The sequence below is a fragment of the Oncorhynchus mykiss genome, chromosome 2, assembly GCF_057628025.1.
Source record: "Oncorhynchus mykiss isolate SJ-2025 chromosome 2, ASM5762802v1, whole genome shotgun sequence".
NCBI lineage: Eukaryota > Metazoa > Chordata > Actinopteri > Salmoniformes > Salmonidae > Oncorhynchus > Oncorhynchus mykiss.
The window spans coordinates 61,207,699-61,232,082 of NC_143023.1; the positions used below are offsets into that span (position 1 = coordinate 61,207,699).

General features: G+C 36.4%; 1 protein-coding gene across 3 annotated transcripts in view; it reads left to right on the plus strand.

The window, feature by feature from the left end:
- Positions 1-24,384, plus strand: part of LOC110493150 (voltage-dependent calcium channel subunit alpha-2/delta-4) — a 96,872-nt gene that overhangs the window by 59,084 nt on the left and 13,404 nt on the right. For all 3 annotated transcript variants that reach the window (XR_016487562.1, XM_021567396.3, XM_036952286.2), the window contains exons 25-28: positions 19,003-19,064; positions 19,358-19,372; positions 21,291-21,335; positions 21,459-21,521. Coding sequence is in view for 2 of the 3 variants with exons in the window: in XM_021567396.3 (XP_021423071.3) it covers positions 19,003-19,064; positions 19,358-19,372; positions 21,291-21,335; positions 21,459-21,521 (185 nt within the window). In the remaining variant the exon portion in view is untranslated. The remainder of the gene's footprint in view (positions 1-19,002; positions 19,065-19,357; positions 19,373-21,290; positions 21,336-21,458; positions 21,522-24,384) is intronic.

The following is a 24,384-nucleotide window of genomic DNA, read 5'->3' on the forward strand; positions in this document are numbered from 1 at the left end:
GTGTGTGTGTGTGTGTGTGTGTGTGTGTGTGTGTGTGTGTGTGTGTGTGTGTGTGTGTGTGTGTGTGTGTGTGTGTGTGTGTGTGTGTGACTGCAGCAAAGCAGCAAAACAATAAAAGCACCACTGCTGCACCAGTGGTTAATGCAAGGCAGTCAGGAATTCCTCCTGCTACTGAAGATGATCATGTCATTATGAGATGACTCATTCTGCTGTGTCATTGGTCTCTCAAGAAAGGTAGGCAATGTCTGACAGGGAGGTAGGTATACAGTAGGTCTTCTGATTGGCATTTCCTCTATTCTGTCCAATAAGATGTCACCACCAAGTTACTCTACTCCAAGAGGGGGTTTAAAGGTGTATCTCTGTCATCAACCTATCATCCCATACTATTGGTGATGCATGTCACCTTGTCAAAATCAAATCAGATCAAATCAAATGTTATTAGTTACATGCGCCGAATACAACAGGTGTAGTAGACCTTACAGTGAAATGCTTACTTACGAGCCCCTAACCAACAGTGCAGTTTCAAAAAAATATGGATAAGAATAAGAGATAAAAGTAACAAGTAATTAAAGAGCAGCAGTAAAAAATAACAAGAAATACAGGGGGGTGCCGGTACAGAGTCAATGTGCGGGGGCACCAGCAGGTTCAGGTAGTATGTACATGTAGGTAGAGTTATCAAAGTGACCGTGTATAGATGACAACAGAGTGGCAGTGGTGTGGAGAGGGGAGGGGAGGAGCGAGGGGGCAATGCAAATAGTCCAGGTAGCTATTTGACTAGATGTTCAGGAGTCTTATGGCTTGGGAGTAAAAGACAACAGAGTGGCAGTGGTGTGGAGAGGGGAGGGGAGGAGCGAGGGGGCAATGCAAATAGTCCAGGTAGCTATTTGACTAGATGTTCAGGAGTCTTATGGCTTGGGAGTAAAAGCTGTTTAGAAGCCTCTTGGACCTAGACTTGGTGCTCTGGTACCACTTGCCATGTGGTAGCAGAGAGAACAGTCTATGGCTGGAGTCTTTGACAATTTTTAGAGCCTTCCTCTGACACCGCCTGGTATAGAGTTTCTGGATGGCAGGAAGCTTGGCCCCAGTGATGTACTTGGCCGTTCGCACTACCCTCTGTAGTGCCTTGCGGTCGGAGGCCAAGCTGATGCCATACCAGTCAGTGATGCAACCAGTCAGGATGCTCTCGATGGTGCAGCTGTAGAACCTTTTGAGGATCTGAGGACCCATGCCAAATCTTTTCAGTCTCCTGAGGGGGAAAAGGCATTGTCGTGCCCTCTTCACGACTGTCTTGGTGTGTTTTGACCATGTTAGTTTGTTGGTGATGTGGACACCAAGGAACTTGAAGCTCTCAACCTGCTCCACTGCAGCCCCATCGGTGAGAATGGGGGCGTGCTCTGTCCTCTTTTTCCTGTAGTCCACAATCATCTCCTTTGTCTTGATCACGTTGAGGGAGAGGTTGTTGTCCTGGCACCACGCGGCATCAGTCAGTTAGTGTGTGTGGGTGGTACTCCTCAGTTCCCCAGACTGCAGATGAGCTGCGGTTTCGGATATGACCCCTATTTTTAGTAGAGTGACCAGACTGTGTGTGGTTTTGTGTGCATCGTGGCTACCTGCCTGCATGTGTGTGCCATTATGAACATTAGGGTCAATTGTTACTAGTTGACAATGATTAGTTTGGATTCAATTAGATAGTACTTTATAGTCATTAATTCACAGAAATGTGTATTAGCTATAAATATTTCACTGTGTCAAAAAAAGATCCACAACAAAAATAGAGACATGATATAGACAAAACATCTGATATACTATGCAAGACATCTGATATACTATGTAAAACATCAGGCATACTATGTATAAAATCAGGCATAATATGTAAAACATCAGACATACTATGCAAAACATCTGACATACTATGCAAAACATCTAACATACTATGCATAACATCCAATATACTATGCAAAACATCAGGCATACTATGCAAAACATCTAACATACTATGCATAACATCCAATATACTATGAAAAACATCAGACATACTATGCAAAACATCCAATATACTATGAAAAACATCAGACGTACTATGAAAAACATCAGACATACTATGCAAAACATCTAACATACTATGCATAACATCCAATATACTATGAAAAACATCAGACATACTATGCAAAACATCCAATATACGATGCAAAACATCAGACATACTATGAAAAACATCAGACATACTATGCAAAACATCAGACATACTATGCAAAACATCTGACATACTATGAAAAACATCAGACATACTATGCAAAACATGTGATATACTATCAAAAACATCAGACATACTATGCAAAACATCTAACATACTATGCATAACATCCAATATACTGTGCAAAACATCTAACATACTATGCAAAACATCTGATATCCTATGCAAAACATCTGATATCCTATGCAAAACATCTGATATCCTATGCAAAACATCAGACATACTATGTAAAACATCTGATATACTATGCAAAACATCAGACATACTATGCAAAACAACTAACATACTATGCAAAACATCTGATACCCTATGCAAAACATCCAAAATATTCTGCAAAACAACCAACAATCATTGAAATCTTCTGATTTACTCTGCAAAACATCAGGCACACGATGAAAAACATCTAATATACTATGCAAAACATCAGACATACTATGTAAAACATCAGGCACACTATGTAAAACATCAGAAATACCATGCAAAGCTTCTGCTATACTATGCAAAACTTCTGATATACTATTCAAAACATCAGGCACACTATGCAAAACATTTCATACACTCTGCAACACATCTGATATACTATGCAAGACATCAGGCATACTATGCAAGACATCAGGCATACTATGTAAAACGTCAGGCATACTATGCAAAACATCTGATATACAATGCAAAACATCAGAAATACTATGCAAGACATCTGATATACTATGCAAGACATCAGACATACTATGTAAAACATCAGACATACTATGTAAAACATCAGGCACACGATGAAAAACATCTAATATACTATGCAAAACATCAGACATACTATGTAAAACATCAGAAATACCATGCAAAGCTTCTGCTATACTATGCAAAACTTCTGATATACTATTCAAAACATCAGGCACACTATGCAAAACATTTCATACACTCTGCAACACATCTGATATACTATGCAAGACATCAGGCATACTATGCAAGACATCAGGCATACTATGTAAAACGTCAGGCATACTATGCAAAACATCTGATATACAATGCAAAACATCAGAAATACTATGCAAGACATCTGATATACTATGCAAGACATCAGACATACTATGTAAAACATCAGGCATACTATGCAAAACATCAGGCATACTATGTAAAACATCAGACATACTATGCATAACATCTGATATACTATGTAAAACATCTAACAAACTATGCATAACATCTGACATACTATGCATAACATCCAATATACTATGCAAAACATCCGATATACTTTGCAAAACATGCGATATACTTTGCAAAACATCCAACATACTCTGATAAACATCCAACATACTGTGCAAAACATCTAATATACCATGCAAAACATCAGACATACTATGCAAAACATCTGCTATCCTATGCAAAACAATCAACATACATTCAAATATTCTGATTTACTATGCAAAACTTCTGATATACTATTCAAAACATCCAAAATACTATGATAAACTACCAAAATACTATGCACAACATCTGATATACTCTGCAAAACATCAGGCATACTATGCTAAATGTCTAATATACTATGCAAAACATCCAACATACTATGCAAAACTTCTGATATACTATGCAAAACTTCTGATATACTATTCAAAACATCAGGCACACTATACAAAACATCCTATATACTATGCAAAACATCAGACCTACTATGCAAAACATCAGACCTACTATGCAAAACATCTGATATACTATGCAAAACATCCAAAATACTATGCACAACATCAGACGTACTATGCAAAACATCAGACGTACTATGCAAAACATCTGATATACTATGCAAAACATCTGATATACAGTACTTTGCAAGACTTCTGATATGCAGTACTATGCAAGACTTCTGATATACTATGCAAAACATCAGACATACTATGCAAAACATGTGATATACTATGTAAGACATCTAACATACTATGCATAACATCCAATATACTATGCAAAACATCAGACATACTATGCAAAACATCAGACATACTATGCAAAACATCTGATATCCTATGCAAAACATCTGATATCCTATGCAAAACATCTGATATCCTATGCAAAACATCAGACATACTATGTAAAACATCTGATATACTATGCAAAACATCAGACATACTATGCTAAACATCTAACATACTATGCAAAACATCTGATATCCTATGCAAAACATCCAAAATATTCTGCAAAACAACCAACAATCATTCAAATCTTCTGATTTACTCTGCAAAACATCAGGCACACGATGAAAAACATCTGATATACTATGCATAACATCCAATATACTATGAAAAACATCAGACATACTATGCAAAACATCCAATATACGATGCAAAACATCAGACATACTATGAAAAACATCAGACATACTATGCAAAACATCAGACATACTATGCAAAACATCTGACATACTATGAAAAACATCAGACATACTATGCAAAACATGTGATATACTATCAAAAACATCAGACATACTATGCAAAACATCTAACATACTATGCATAACATCCAATATACTATGCAAAACATCTAACATACTATGCAAAACATCTAACATACTATGCATAACATCCAATATACTATGCAAAACATCAGACATACTATGCAAAACATCAGACGTACTATGCAAAACATCTGATATCCTATGCAAAACATCTGATATCCTATGCAAAACATCTGATATCCTATGCAAAACATCAGACATACTATGTAAAACATCTGATATACTATGCAAAACATCAGACATACTATGCAAAACATCTAACATACTATGCAAAACATCTGATACCCTATGCAAAACATCCAAAATATTCTGCAAAACAACCAACAATCATTGAAATCTTCTGATTTACTCTGCAAAACATCAGGCACACGATGAAAAACATCTAATATACTATGCAAAACATCAGACATACTATGTAAAACATCAGGCACACTATGTAAAACATCAGAAATACCATGCAAAGCTTCTGCTATACTATGCAAAACTTCTGATATACTATTCAAAACATCAGGCACACTATGCAAAACATTTCATACACTGCAACACATCTGATATACTATGCAAGACATCAGGCATACTATGCAAGACATCAGGCATACTATGTAAAACGTCAGGCATACTATGCAAAACATCTGATATACAATGCAAAACATCAGAAATACTATGCAAGACATCTGATATACTATGCAAGACATCAGACATACTATGTAAAACATCAGGCATACTATGCAAAACATCAGGCATACTGTGTAAAACATCAGACATACTATGCATAACATCTGATATACTATGTAAAACATCTAACAAACTATGCATAACATCTGACATACTATGCATAACATCCAATATACTATGCAAAACATCCGATATACTTTGCAAAACATCCGATATACTTTGCAAAACATCCAACATACTCTGATAAACATCCAACATACTGTGCAAAACATCTAATATACCATGCAAAACATCAGACATACTATGCAAAACATCTGCTATCCTATGCAAAACAATCAACATACATTCAAATATTCTGATTTACTATGCAAAACTTCTGATATACTATTCAAAACATCCAAAATACTATGATAAACTACCAAAATACTATGCACAACATCTGATATACTCTGCAAAACATCAGGCATACTATGCTAAATGTCTAATATACTATGCAAAACATCCAACATACTCTGATAAACATCCAACATACTGTGCAAAACATCTAATATACCATGCAAAACATCAGACATACTATGCAAAACATCTGCTATCCTATGCAAAACAATCAACATACATTCAAATATTCTGATTTACTATGCAAAACTTCTGATATACTATTCAAAACATCCAAAATACTATGATAAACTACCAAAATACTATGCACAACATCTGATATACTCTGCAAAACATCAGGCATACTATGCTAAATGTCTAATATACTATGCAAAACATCCAACATACTATGCAAAACTTCTGATATACAGTGCCTTGCGAAAGTATTCGGCCCCCTTGAACTTTGCGACCTTTTGCCACATTTCAGGCTTCAAACATAAAGATATAAAACTGTATTTTTTTGTGAAGAATCAACAACAAGTGGGACACAATCATGAAGTGGAACGACATTTATTGGATATTTCAAACTTTTTTAACAAATCAAAAACTGAAAAATTGGGCGTGCAAAATTATTCAGCCCCTTTACTTTCAGTGCAGCAAACTCTCTCCAGAAGTTCAGTGAGGATCTCTGAATGATCCAATGTTGACCTAAATGACTAATGATAATAAATACAATCCACCTGTGTGTAATCAAGTCTCCGTATAAATGCACCTGCACTGTGATAGTCTCAGAGGTCCGTTAAAAGCGCAGAGAGCATCATGAAGAACAAGGAACACACCAGGCAGGTCCGAGATACTGTTGTGAAGAAGTTTAAAGCCGGATTTGGATACAAACAGATTTCCCAAGCTTTAAACATCCCAAGGAGCATTGTGCAAGCGATAATATTGAAATGGAAGGAGTATCAGACCACTGCAAATCTACCAAGACCTGGCCGTCCCTCTAAACTTTCAGCTCATACAAGGAGAAGACTGATCAGAGATGCAGCCAAGAGGCCCATGATCACTCTGGATGAACTGCAGAGATCTACAGCTGAGGTGGGAGACTCTGTCCATAGGACAACAATCAGTTGTATGTTGCACCAATCTGGCCTTTATGGAAGAGTGGCAAGAAGAAAGCCATTTCTTAAAGATATCCATAAAAAGTGTTGTTTAAAGTTTGCCACAAGCCACCTGGGCGACACACCAAACATGTGGAAGAAGGTGCTCTGGTCAGATTAAACCAAAATCTTTTTGGCAACAATGCAAAACGTTATGTTTGGCGTAAAAGCAACACAGCTGAACACACCATCCCCACTGTCAAACATGGTGGTGGCAGCATCATGGTTTGGGCATGCTTTTCTTCAGCAGGGACAGGGAAGATGGTTAAAATTGATGGGAAGATGGATGGAGCCAAATACAGGACCATTCTGGAAGAAAACCTGATGGAGTCTGCAAAAGACCTGAGACTGGGACGGAGATTTGTCTTCCAACAAGACAATGATCCAAAACATAAAGCAAAATCTACAATGGAATGGTTCAAAAATAAACATATCCAGGTGTTAGAATGGCCAAGTCAAAGTCCAGACCTGAATCCAATCGAGAATCTGTGGAAAGAACTGAAAACTGCTGTTCACAAATGCTCTCCATCCAACCTCACTGAGCTCGAGCTGTTTTGCAAGGAGGAATGGGAAAAAATTTCAGTCTCTCGATGTGCAAAACTGATAGAGACATACCCCAAGCGACTTACAGCTGTAATCGCAGCAAAAGGTGGCGCTACAAAGTATTAACTTAAGGGGGCTGAATAATTTTGCAAGCCCAATTTTTCAGTTTTTGATTTGTTAAAAAAGTTTGAAATATCCAATAAATGTCGTTCCACTTCATGATTGTGTCCCACTTGTTGTTGATTCTTCACAAAAAAATACAGTTTTATATCTTTATGTTTGAAGCCTGAAATGTGGCAAAAGGTCGCAAAGTTCAAGGGGGCCGAATACTTTCGCAAGGCACTGTACTATGCAAAACTTCTGATATACTATTCAAAACATCAGGCACACTATACAAAACATCCTATATACTATGCAAAACATCAGACCTACTATGCAAAACATCAGACCTACTATGCAAAACATCTGATATACTATGCAAAACATCCAAAATACTATGCACAACATCTGATATGCTATTCAACACATCTGATATGCTATTCAACACATCTGATATACTCTGCAAAACATCCAACATACTATGCACAACATCAGACGTACTATGCAAAACATCAGACGTACTATGCAAAACATCTGATATACTATGCAAAACATCTGATATACAGTACTTTGCAAGACTTCTGATATGCAGTACTATGCAAGACTTCTGATATACTATGCAAAACATCAGACATACTATGCAAAACATGTGATATACTATGTAAGACATCTAACATACTATGCATAACATCCAATATACTATGCAAAACATCAGACATACTATGCAAAACATCAGACATACTATGCAAAACATCTGATATCCTATGCAAAACATCTGATGTCCTATGCAAAACATCTGATATCCTATGCAAAACATCAGACATACTATGTAAAACATCTGATATACTATGCAAAACATCAGACATACTATGCTAAACATCTAACATACTATGCAAAACATCTGATATCCTATGCAAAACATCCAAAATATTCTGCAAAACAACCAACAATCATTCAAATCTTCTGATTTACTCTGCAAAACATCAGGCATACTATGCAAGACATCTGATATACTATGTAAAACATCAGACATACTATGTAAAACATCAGGCACACTATGTAAAACATCAGAAATACCATGCAAAGCTTCTGCTATACTATGCAAAACTTCTGATATACTATTCAAAACATCAGGCACACTATGCAACACAACTGATATACTATGCAACACATCTGATATACTATGCAAGACATCAGACAGACTATGTAAAACATCAGGCATACTATGCAAAACATCAGGCATACTATGTAAAACAACAGACATACTATGCATAACATCTGATATCCTATGTAAAACATCAGACATACTATGCATAACATCCAATATACTATGCAAAACATCCGATATACTTTGCAAAACATCCAATATACTATGCAAAACATCCGATATACTATGCAAAACATCAGACATACTATGTAAAACATCAGGCATACTATGCAAGACATCTGATATACAGTACTTTGCAAGACTTCTGATATACAGTACTATGCAAGACTTCTTATATACTATGCAAAACATCAGACATACTATGCAAAACATCAGACATACTATGCAAAACATCTGATATCCTATGCAAAACATCTGATATCCTATGCAAAACATCTGAAATCCTATGCAAAACATCAGACATACTATGTAAAACATCTGATATACTATGCAAAACATCAGACATACTATGCTAAACATCTAACATACTATGCAAAACATCTGATATCCTATGCAAAACATCCAAAATATTCTGCAAAACAACCAACAATCATTCAAATCTTCTGATTTACTCTGCAAAACATCAGGCACACGATGAAAAACATCTGATATACTATGGAAAACATCAGACATACTATGTAAAACATCAGGCATACTATGCAAGACATCTGATATACTCTGCAAAACATCAGGCATACTATGCTAAATGTCTAATATACTATGCAAAACATCCAACACACTATGCAAAACATCTCATACACTCTGCAAGACATCTGCTATACTATGCAAGACATCAGGCATACTATATAAAACATCAGGCATACTATGCAAAACATCTGACATACTATGCAAAACATCCTGCTATCCTATGCGAAACAATCAACATACATTCAAACATTCTGATTTACTATGCAAAACTTCTGATATACTATTCAAAACATCCAAAATACTATGATAAACTACCAAAATACTATGCAAAACATCTGATATACTCTGCAAAACATCAGGCATACTATGCTAAATTTCTAATATACTATGCAAAACATCCAACATACTATGCAAAACATCTGATATACTCTGCAAAACATCCGATATACCATGCACAACATCAGATGTACTATGCAAAACTTCTGATATACTATGCAAAACATCCAACATACTATGCACAACATCAGACGTACTATGCAAAACATCAGACGTACTATGCAAAACATCTGATATACTATGCAAAACTTCTGATGTACAGTACTATGCAAGACTTCTGCTATACTATGCAAAACATCAGACATACTATGCAAAACATCAGACATACTATGCAAAACATCAGACCTACTATGCAAAACTTCTGATATACTATGCAAAACTTCTGATATACTATTCAAAACATCAGGCACACTATACAAAACATCTGATATACTATGCAAAACATCAGACCTACTATGCAAAACATCTGATATACTCTGCAAAACATCCAACATACTATGCACAACATCAGACGTACTATGCAAAACATCAGACGTACTATGCAAAACATCTGATATACTATGCAAAACTTCTGATATACAGTACTTTGCAAGACTTCTGATATACAGTACTATGCAAGACTTCTGATATACTATGCAAAACATCTGATATACTATGCAAAACATCTGATATACAGTACTTTGCAAGACTTCTGATATACAGTACTATGCAAGACTTCTGATATACTATGCAAAACATCAGACATACTATGCAAAACATGTGATATACTATGCAAAACATCAGACGTACTATGCAAAACATCTGATATACTATGCAAAACATCTGATATACTATGTTAAACATCTGATATACAGTACTTTGCAAGACTTCTGATATACAGTACTATGCAAGACTTCTGATATACTATGCAAAACATCTGATATAATATGCAAAACATCTGATATACAGTACTTTGCAAGACTTCTGATATACAGTACTATGCAAGACTTCTGATATACTATGTAAAACATCAGCCATACTATGCAAAACCTCTGATATACTATGCACAACATCAGACATACTATGCAAAACATCTGATATACTATGCCAAATATCTGAAATACGATGCAAAACATCAGACATACTATGCAATACATCTGATATACTTTGCAATATATCAGACATAATATGCAAAACATCAGACATACTATGCAAAACATGTGATATACTATGCAAAATATCTGAAATACGATGCAAAACATCAGACATACTATGCAATACATCTGATATACTTTGCAATATATCAGACATAATATGCAAAACATCAGACATACTATGCAAAACATGTGATATACTATGTAAAACATCCGACATACTATGCAACACATCAGCCATACTATGCAACACATCAGCCATACAATGCAAAACCTCTGATATACTATGCACAACATCCGACATACTATGCAAAACCTCTGATATACTATGCACAACATCAGCCATACTATGCAAAACCTCGGATATACTATGCAAAACTTCCGACATACTATGCAAGACATCTGCTATACTATGCAAAACTTCTGATATACTATTCAAAACATCAAGCACACTATGCAAAACATCTCATACACTCTGCAAGACATCTGCTATACTATGCAAGACATCAGGCATACTATATAAAACATCAGGCATACTATGCAAAACATCTGATATACTATGCAAAACATCTGATATACTATGCAAGACATCAGACATACTATGCAAAACATCAGGCATACTATGTATAAAATCAGGCATAATACTGTATGTAAAACATCCAACATACTCTGATAAACATCCAACATACTATGCAAAACATCTAATATACCCTGCAAAACATCAGACATACTATGCAAAACATCTGCTATCCTATGCAAAACAATCAACATACATTCAAATATTCTGATTTACTATGCAAAACTTCTGATATACTATTCAAAACATCCAAAATACTATGATAAATTACCAAAATACTATGCACAACATCTGATATACTCTGCAAAACATCAGGCATACTATACAAAACATCTGATATACTCTGCAAAACATCCGATATACCATGCACAACATCAGATGTACTATGCAAAACTTCTGATATACAGTACTATGCAAGACTTCTGATATACTATGCAAAACATCAGGCATACTATGCTAAATGTCTAATATACTATGCAAAACATCCAACATACTATGCAAAACATCTGATATACTCTGCAAAACATCCGATATACCATGCACAACATCAGATGTACTATGCAAAACTTCTGATATACAGTACTATGCAAGACTTCTGATATACTATGCAAAACATCAGGCATACTATGCTAAATTTCTAATATACTATGCAAAACATCCAACATACTATGCACAACATCAGACGTACTATGCAAAACATCAGACGTACTATGCAAAACATCTGATATACTATGCAAAACTTCTGATATACAGTACTATGCAAAACCTCTGATATACTATGCACAGCATCAGCCATACTATGCAAAACCTCGGATATACTATGCAAAACTTCCGACATACTATGCAAGACATCTGCTATACTATGCAAAACTTCTGATATACTATTCAAAACATCAAGCACACTATGCAAAACATCTCATACACTCTGCAAGACATCTGCTATACTATGCAAGACATCAGGCATACTATATAAAACATCAGGCATACTATGCAAAACATCTGATATACTATGCAAAACATCTGATATACTATGCAAGACATCAGACATACTATGCAAAACATCAGGCATACTATGTATAAAATCAGGCATAATACTGTATATAAAACATCCAACATACTCTGATAAACATCCAACATACTATGCAAAACATCTACTATACCATGCAAAACATCAGACATACTATGCAAAACATCTCATACACTCTGCAAGACATCTGCTATAGTATGCAAGATATCAGACATACTATGCAAAACATCAGGCATACTATGTATAAAATCAGGCATAATACTGCATGTAAAACATCCAACATACTCTGATAAACATCCAACATACTATGCAAAACATCTACTATACCATGCAAAACATCAGACATACTATGCAAAACATCTCATACACTCTGCAAGACATCTGCTATAGTATGCAAGACATCAGACATACTATGTAAAACATCAGGCATACTATGCATAAAATCAGGCATAATACTGTATGTAAAACATCAGACATACTATGCAAAACATCTAACATACTATGCATAACATCCAATATACTATGCAAAACATCAGACATACTATGCAAAACATCAGACATACTATGCAAAACATCAGACATACTATGCAAAACATCAGATATACTTTGCAAAACATCCAACATACTCTGATAAACATCCAACATACTGTGCAAAACATCTAATATACCATGCAAAACATCAGACATACTATGCAAAACATCTGCTATCCTATGCAAAACAATCAACATACATTCAAACATTCTGATTTACTATGCAAAACTTCTGATATACTATTCAAAACATCCAAAATACTATGATAAACTACCAAAATACTATGCAAAACATCTGATATACTCTGCAAAACATCAGGCATACTATGCTAAATGTCTAATATACTATGCAAAACATCCAACATACTATGCAAAACATCTGATATACTCTGCAAAACATCCGATATACCATGCACAACATCAGATGTACTATGCAAAACGTCTAATATACTATGCAAAACATCCAACATACTATGCACAACATCAGCCATACTATGCAAAACATCGGATATACTATGCAAAACTTCCAACATACTATGCAAGACATCTACTATACTATACAAAACTTCTGATATACTATTCAAAACATCAAAAACACTATGCAAAACATCTCATACACTCTGCAAGACATCTGCTATACTATGCAAGACATCAGGCATACTATATAAAACATCAGGCATACTATGCAAAACATCTGATATACTATGCAAAACATCTGATATACTATGCAAGACATCAGACATACTATGTAAAACATCAGGCATACTATGTATAAAATCAGGCATAATACTGTATGTAAAACATCAGACATACTATGCAAAACATCTAACATACTATGCATAACATCCAATATACTATGCAAAACATCAGACATACTATGCAAAACATCAGACATACTATGCAAAACATCAGACATACTATGCAAAACATCAGACATACTATGCAAAACATCTAATATACCATGCAAAACATCAGACATACTATGCAAAAAATCCTGCTATCCTATGCAAAACAATCAACATACATTCAAACATTCTGATTTACTATGCAAAACTTCTGATATACTATTCAAAACATCCAAAATACTATGATAAACTACCAAAATACTATGCAAAACATCTGATATACTCTGCAAAACATCAGGCATACTATGCTAAATGTCTAATATACTATGCAAAACATCCAACATACTATGCAAAACATCTGACATACTATGCAAAACATCCTGCTATCCTATGCAAAACAATCAACATACATTCAAACATTCTGATTTACTATGCAAAACTTCTGATATACTATTCAAAACATCCAAAATACTATGATAAACTACCAAAATACTATGCAAAACATCTGATATACTCTGCAAAACATCAGGCATACTATGCTAAATGTCTAATATACTATGCAAAACATCCAACATACTATGCAAAACATCTGATATACTCTGCAAAACATCCGATATACCATGCACAACATCAGATGTACTATGCAAAACTTCTGATATACTATGCAAAACATCCAACATACTATGCACAACATCAGACGTACTATGCAAAACATCAGACGTACTATGCAAAACATCTGATATACTATGCAAAACTTCTGATATACAGTACTATGCAAGACTTCTGATATACTATGCAAAACATCAGACATACTATGCAAAACATCAGACATCATATGCAAAACATCAGACATACTATGCAAAACATGTGATATACTATGTAAAACTTCCGACATACTATGCAACACATCAGCCATACTATGCAACACATCAGCCATACTATGCAAAACCTCTGATATACTATGCACAACATCCGACATACTATGCAAAACCTCTGATATACTATGCACAACATCAGCCATACTATGCAAAACCTCGGATATACTATGCAAAACTTCCGACATACTATGCAAAACATCAAGCACACTATGCAAAACATCTCATACACTCTGCAAGACATCTGCTATACTATGCAAGACATCAGGCATACTATATAAAACATCAGGCATACTATGCAAAACATCTGATATACTATGCAAAACATCTGATATACTATGCAAGACATCAGACATGCTATGCAAAACATCAGGCATACTATGTATAAAATCAGGCATAATACTGTATGTAAAACATCCAACATACTCTGATAAACATCCAACATACTATGCAAAACATCTAATATACCATGCAAAACATCAGACATACTATGCAAAACATCCTGCTATCCTATGCAAAACAATCAACATACATTCAAAGATTCTGATTTACTATGCAAAACTTCTGATATACTATTCAAAACATCCAAAATACTATGATAAACTACCAAAATACTATGCAAAACATCTGATATACTCTGCAAAACATCAGGCATACTATGCTAAATGTCTAATATACTATGCAAAACATCCAACATAGTATGCAAAACATCTGATATACTCTGCAAAACATCCGATATACCATGCACAACATCAGATGTACTATGCAAAACTTCTGATATACTATGCAAAACATCCAACATACTATGCAAAACATCAGACGTACTATGCAAAACATCTGATATACTATGCAAAACTTCTGATATACAGTACTATGCAAGACTTCTGATATACTATGCAAAACATCAGACATACTATGCAAAACATCAGACATACTATGCAAAACATCAGACCTACTATGCAAAACTTCTGATATACTATGCAAAACTTCTGATATACTATTCAAAACATCAGGCACACTATACAAAACATCTGATATACTATGCAAAACATCAGACCTACCATGCAAAACATCTGATATACTATGCAAAACATCCAAAATACTATGCACAACATCTGATATGCTATTCAACACATCTGATATGCTATTCAACACATCTGATATACTCTGCAAAACATCCAACATACTATGCACAACATCAGACGTACTATGCAAAACAGCAGACGTACTATGCAAAACATCTGATATACTATGCAAAACTTCTGATATACAGTACTTTGCAAGACTTCTGATATACAGTACTATGCAAGACTTCTGATATACTATGCAAAACATCTGATATACTATGCAAAACATCTGATATACAGTACTTTGCAAGACTTCTGATATACAGTACTATGCAAGACTTCTGATATACTATGCAAAACATCAGACATACTATGCAAAACATCTGATATACTATGCAAAACATCAGACGTACTATGCAAAACATCTGATATACTATGCAAAACATCTGATATACTATGTTAAACATCTGATATACAGTACTTTGCAAGACTTCTGATATACAGTACTATGCAAGACTTCTGATATACTATGCAAAACATCTGATATACTATGCAAAACATCTGATATACAGTACTTTGCAAGACTTCTGATATACAGTACTATGCAAGACTTCTGATATACTATGTAAAACATCAGCCATACTATGCAAAACCTCTGATATACTATGCACAACATCAGACATACTATGCAAAACATCTGATATACTATGCCAAATATCTGAAATACGATGCAAAACATCAGACATACTATGCAATACATCTGATATACTTTGCAATATATCAGACATAATATGCAAAACATCAGACATACTATGCAAAACATGTGATATACTATGTAAAACATCCGACATACTATGCAACACATCAGCCATACTATGCAACACATCAGCCATACTATGCAAAACCTCTGATATACTATGCACAACATCCGACATACTATGCAAAACCTCTGATATACTATGCACAACATCAGCCATACTATGCAAAACCTCGGATATACTATGCAAAACTTCCGACATACTATGCAAGACATCTGCTATACTATGCAAAACTTCTGATATACTATTCAAAACATCAAGCACACTATGCAAAACATCTCATACACTCTGCAAGACATCTGCTATACTATGCAAGACATCAGGCATACTATATAAAACATCAGGCATACTATGCAAAACATCTGATATACTATGCAAAACATCTGATATACTATGCAAGACATCAGACATACTATGCAAAACATCAGGCATACTATGTATAAAATCAGGCATAATACTGTATGTAAAACATCCAACATACTCTGATAAACATCCAACATACTATGCAAAACATCTAATATACCATGCAAAACATCAGACATACTATGCAAAACATCTGCTATCCTATGCAAAACAATCAACATACATTCAAATATTCTGATTTACTATGCAAAACTTCTGATATACTATTCAAAACATCCAAAATACTATGATAAACTACCAAAATACTATGCACAACATCTGATATACTCTGCAAAACATCAGGCATACTATACAAAACATCTGATATACTCTGCAAAACATCCGATATACCATGCACAACATCAGATGTACTATGCAAAACTTCTGATATACAGTACTATGCAAGACTTCTGATATACTATGCAAAACATCAGGCATACTATGCTAAATGTCTAATATACTATGCAAAACATCCAACATACTATGCAAAACATCTGATATACTCTGCAAAACATCCGATATACCATGCACAACATCAGATGTACTATGCAAAACTACTGATATACAGTACTATGCAAGACTTCTGATATATTATGCAAAACATCAGGCATACTATGCTAAATGTCTAATATACTATGCAAAACATCCAACATACTATGCACAACATCAGACGTACTATGCAAAACATCAGACGTACTATGCAAAACATTTGATATACTATGCAAAACTTCTGATATACAGTACTATGCAAGACTTCTGATATACTATGCAAAACATCAGACATACTATGCAAAACATCAGACATACTATGCAAAACATCAGACATACTATACAAAACATGTGATATACTATGTAAAACATCAGACATACTATGCAACACATCAGCCATACTATGCAAAACCTCTGATATACTCTGCAAAACATCCAACATACTATGCACAACATCAGATGTACTATGCAAAACATCAGACGTACTATGCAAAACATCTGATATACAGTACTATGCAAGACTTCTGATATACTATGCAAAACATCAGACATACTATGCAAGACATCTGACATACTATGCAAGACATCTGACATACTATGCAAGACATCTGACATACTATGCAAGACATCTGACATACTATGCAAAACATCTGACATACTATGCAAGACATCTGACATACTATGCAAGACATCTGACATACTATGCAAGACATCTGACATACTATGCAAGACATCTGACATACTATGCAAAACATCTGACATACTATGCAAGACATCTGACATACTATGCAAGACATCTGACATACTATGCAAAACATCTGACATACTATTCAAAACATCAGACAAACTATGCAAGACATCTGATATGCTATGTAAAACATCAGACATACTATGTAAAACATCAGACATACTATGTAAAACATCAGACATACTATGCAAGGCATCTGATATGCTATGTAAAACATCAGACATACTATGCAATCAATAGGTGATAACCATTTTAACAAGTCTTCCAAGTAATCAGCTGGTTAAATAAAGTATTACCAACATTAGTATCTCACAACACAGAATACTGCAGAGGTATCAACAACAACAGGATACCATGAAAGCATGGCAGATATTTGCATAGTCTCACCCCACCCAGACAAGATTTACTTGTACCACACGCCTCACACTACCTCATCAGTGTTTACACAGTGACCATTTGCATGCAAACAGCAGCAGTCTGGTGCTAACTGGGCAAACTGCATAGAGGTGAACTGAAGGCCTAATCGATTTCCTGTCTCACTGTAATGCCCAACCCCACATCCACCCAGCCTCTCAATGTAGTTTCACAGATGGTCACAGTAAATTTAGGGTTAAGGGTTTTTGCAGAGTCCATGTTTTCCTCTCTCAACTGACCTGAGTGTGTGTGTGCACGCTTGTGGTCTATTTTTAGCCATCGGGGTGCAGATGTCCTTGGAAATGCTGGAGAAGAGGCTATGGGCCATTACCTTTCAGGTAAGGGAGCAACACACACACACAAACATTCAGACACACACAAACGTACACAGACACACACATACACACACTCAGCTCTCCATCGATATATCAGACTACTGACACAAATCCATCTCTGGCTCAGTTGGTAAGAGCATGGCAACATCAAGGTCACAGGATCAGTTCCCGCAGGGATCACATACACATACCAAAACGTGTGCACTACATTTAGGATAATCTGCTAAGTGCTAATATTTGATCATCTCCCTGTCTTTCTCTTCCTCTGCCTCTCTGCCTCTCACCTCCACTCACAGCCCAATGACACAGATGTAAGTAAACAGTGACCTTTCACTTTCTGTTGATACAGTACATTAACTCCTCTCTCTGATTATGAAGAGGTTATCACACCCTATTGACTCGGCTATAGAGCCAGCCATGTTTGTGTTGTTGTTATGGTTGTGTGTTCCAAATCCACATATACAGTGCCTTGCGAAAGTATTCGGCCCCCTTGAGCTTTGCGACCTTTTGCCACATTTCAGGCTTCAAACATAAAGATATGAAACTGTATTTTTTTGTGAAGAATCAACAACAAGTGGGACACAATCATGAAGTGGAACGACATTTATTGGATATTTCAAACTTTTTTAACAAATCAAAAACTGAAAAATTGGGCGTGCAAAATTATTCAGCCCCCTTAAGTTAATACTTTGTAGCGCCACCTTTTGCTGCGATTACAGCTGTAAGTCGCTTGGGGTATGTCTCTATCAGTTTTGCACATTGAGAGACTGACATTTTTTCCCATTCCTCCTTGCAAAACAGCTCGAGCTCAGTGAGGTTGGATGGAGAGCATTTGTGAACAGCAGTTTTCAGTTCTTTCCACAGATTCTCGATTGGATTCAGGTCTGGACTTTGACTTGGCCATTCTAACACCTGGATATGTTTATTTTTGAACCATTCCATTGTAGATTTTGCTTTATGTTTTGGATCATTGTCTTGTTGGAAGACAAATCTCCGTCCCAGTCTCAGGTCTTTTGCAGACTCCATCAGGTTTTCTTCCAGAATGGTCCTGTATTTGGCTCCATCCATCTTCCCATCAATTTTAACCATCTTCCCTGTCCCTGCTGAAGAAAAGCAGGCCCAAACCATGATGCTGCCACCACCATGTTTGACAGTGGGGATGGTGTGTTCAGCTGTGTTGCTTTTACGCCAAACATAACGTTTAGCATTGTTGCCAAAAAGTTACATTTTGGTTTCATCTGACCAGAGCACCTTCTTCCACATGTTTGGTGTGTCTCCCAGGTGGCTTGTGGCAAACTTTAAACGACACTTTTTATGGATATCTTTAAGAAATGGCTTTCTTCTTGCCACTCTTCCATAAAGGCCAGATTTGTGCAATATACGACTGATTGTTGTCCTATGGACAGAGTCTCCCACCTCAGCTGTAGATCTCTGCAGTTCATCCAGAGTGATCATGGGCCTCTTGGCTGCATCTCTGATCAGTCTTCTCCTTGTATGAGCTGAAAGTTTAGAGGGACGGCCAGGTCTTGGTAGATTTGCAGTGGTCTGATACTCCTTCCATTTCAAAATTATCGCTTGCACAGTGCTCCTTGGGATGTTTAAAGCTTGGGAAATCTTTTTCTATCCAAATCCGGCTTTAAACTTCTTCACAACAGTATCTCGGACCTGCCTGGTGTGTTCCTTGTTCTTCATGATGCTCTCTGCGCTTTTAACGGACCTCTGAGACTATCACAGTGCAGGTGCATTTATACGGAGACTTGATTACACACAGGTGGATTGTATTTATCATCATTAGTCATTTAGGTCAACATTGGATCATTCAGAGATCCTCACTGAACTTCTGGAGAGAGTTTGCTGCACTGAAAGTAAAGGGGCTGAATAATTTTGCACGTCCAATTGTTCAGTTTTTGATTTGTTAAAAAAGTTTGAAATATCCAATAAATGTCGTTCCACTTCATGATTGTGTCCCACTTGTTGTTGATTCTTCACAAAAAAATACAGTTTTATATCTTTATGTTTGAAGCCTGAAATGTGGCAAAAGGTCGCAAAGTTCAAGGGGGCCGAATACTTTCGCAAGGCACTGTAGGTCTCTCTCTCTGCTGTCAGCCAGTCACATGATTAATCTGTATCTAAGGGGTGGTCGACCTTCTGACTCACGACCTTGACCTTTATCCTCTCTCTCTCATCTCTATATCTCTCTCATCTCTATCTGTCTCTTTCTCTCTCCAGTGTACAGAAGTGGAAGGTGTCTGCCCTCTCACCTGTCAAAGCATTGTGAGTACTGAGTCTATTCTACAGGTTTGGGGTCAGTTACGATTCAAATCAGGAATGACAATGAGGTTCAAATATTATATAAATATGATGCTTCATTTAATGTGCTGTCTTCTTTTCCTCCAGGATGTCAACTGTTTCCTTGTGGACAGCAACGGTTTCATCATAGTCTCGAAAGAGAGGTCAGAGGTAAGTGGCCGACATCATGACCACCCAGTGACCCGAACGTATTAAACCAATCCATACGGCTATCCTAACACCATCATCATACACCAGTTGAAAATGATAAAGTAACCCCTCAACTGTACTATAGTACATCATATGTGGTTTGTTATATAACGATTGCAACATAATAACATGTTTAACCTTTTGATAAGCAGATCAGCAGATCAGGAATCAGCAGATCAGGGGAGGGATCATTTATATAATCACAATCTGGTCGGCTTGACCATGTAAATACACATAAGGTCAGGTGATTGCATCTTAGCACTCTTCCTAAGGGGCGTGTTCAGTGCTGGTAGCTCCTTAGCAACAAGAAAGAGAGAGGGGGAGAGATCGAGAAAGAGAGAGATCGAGAGAGCAATCGCGAGAGAGCAATCGAGAGAGAGAGAGAGAGAGCAATCGAGAGAGAGAGAGAGAGAGAGAGAGAGAGAGAGAGAGAGAGAGAGGCACATTGCGTTGCAGAAAGTAGGTAGCAGGCCAAAACAACATCTGGAGCACTCATAGGATTTGAGAACACTTAGGGTCCTAATCCCTCTTAGACGCATTAGCAGAGACTGACTAACTGGGGCTAAAGGCACCAAACGGCCTGCGCCACCTCATCACTTGACTTCACTGTAAAGAGGCCTTGACTGGATGAGGCTAGCCCTGTATGGATCTGGATCTTGACCCCTATAGCCTGTCACGGCGTAGGTCACGTAGGCTACCGGGGACTCATTCGTGGGATGTATTTTGTCCTTGTTCGATTGACCATGGCCTCTTACCACTTGTTATAGGGAGACCTTTTGGGTTGAGGAGGAGTGCGGGCTGGAGGAGAGTGCACAAACACACACACAAACACACAGGCTGAACACACACAAATGCACACACACACCACATCTTGTTTACCCAAAGCAGTTCCTCCTGTATAAGAATTCCTCAAATTCAGGTCAGTTGTGAAGAGTTTTTTTTAATGTCCCAATACCTTGGCATCGGGTCTATGAATTGACATTTAAAACAACACTTGACCCTAGAATATGTTTGGTTCAATTTAAGCTATTATAAAAAAACACTTGCTACAAAAATAATGCTCAATACACTGAGTGTACAAAACATTAAGAACAGGACATACACTGACCAGGTGAATCCAGGTGAAGGATATGATCCCTTATTGATGTCACTTGTTAAATCCATTTTAATCAGTATAGATGAAGGGGAGGAGACGGGTTAAAGAAGGATTTTTAAGCCTTGAGACAATTGAGACATTGATTGTGTGCGTGTGCCATTCAGAGGGTGAATGGGCAAGACAAAACACGTCAATGCCTTTGAACAGTAGTAGGTGCCAGGTGTACCGGTTTGTGTCAAGAACTGCAATGCTGCTGGGTTTTCACGCTCAACCGTTTTCCATGTGTGTCAAGAATGGTCCACCACACAAAGGACATCCAGCCAACTTGACACAACTGTGGGAAGTATTGGAGTCAACATGGGTCAGCATCCCTGTGGAACGCTTTCAACACCTTGTAGAGTCCATGGCCTGACGAATTGAGGATGTTCAGAGGCCAAAAGGTGTGTGTGTGTGTGGGGGGGGGGGGGGGGGGGGGGTTGTTATGTCATAATATCAGGGTTCAGATGGAAGGTATCATAGTAAAATGGAGGGATGTATTGCAAAAGGAAATAGCAAAAGGGCATTATACTGGGAGAGATTAGTTAATCTGTGGACATCGGAGGGTTGGAGTTAAAATCAGAATGAATAATGGATTGGCCACTGTGGGTGAAAATCCTGCACTTGAAGGAGGAAATGAAGGAGAAAAGTATAATTATTTAGGAATTGTAGGGTAGGGATAGTAGGGTAGGGGGGAAAATATATATATAGAAAAAACATTAATAAGGGGGATTAGAATTGATGAAAACAATTAAATTGATAGAACCTACAATCAATCTGCAATATTAAAACCTCTTAAGCTGACAGTCCCCGAAATCTGGCACTAGAATTACTTAAACATATATTTTATTGATTTCCAACCGTTTAATACGTCAGAAGACAGAAATCCAGACCTTCCTAAGACCATGTAAAGGTCCTCTGTCGAATAAACTTGTATTTGCCCCCCTCTGGTGGTCTGCTGCATTATTACATCGATTTATGTCACTTCACTACGACATCACGTCAAAAGGGCGGTCCTTAGAAAAACATTTATCCAGCTCGACTGCTTCATCGCACAGACATGGCTAAGCAATTGCTGGGATATGTCTCGAATAGGTAGATCTAAATACACAACTTCCATAGCTCTACTATAAATAATGCGACCTACACTCTTCCTAAAATAAGTAAAGTAATAATTTTGTGTGGAAGTCGCACATTTTTTTTTACGTCAGAGGCAGACACATTGCATATGCTCAGAATGACAAAATCGAGCCCTTTACATAGCCCTTCTCAATAGGAGGGAAACACACTGTTTAAATTGCCCATTTAAATGTTGATTTAGAAATGTAACATTTATCACTAATGTAATTTAACATGTATCACTAATGTCATGATAAGTTTGGTAAAGTAATAAAGAATGTGAAATGTTTTTGGTAAGATGCGCCTAAAACAGATTATAACTATATACGGACATATTATAAAGTATGAAAAGGCTTATTCATTCACTATTTATATTTATTTTATCATCATATTTGTATGTTTTATTATATACTACATCATATGGGTTGAAAAGTATTTTTTTTTCTCAGACATAAATTAACAATTCAAAGTGAAAGTCAAAGGTCATCTTTCTAGGGGGGAAACACTACTACATTAATAAAATATTGCCCTCTTGCTAGATTGATGACTACAGCCATAGTGAATCAGTGCAAA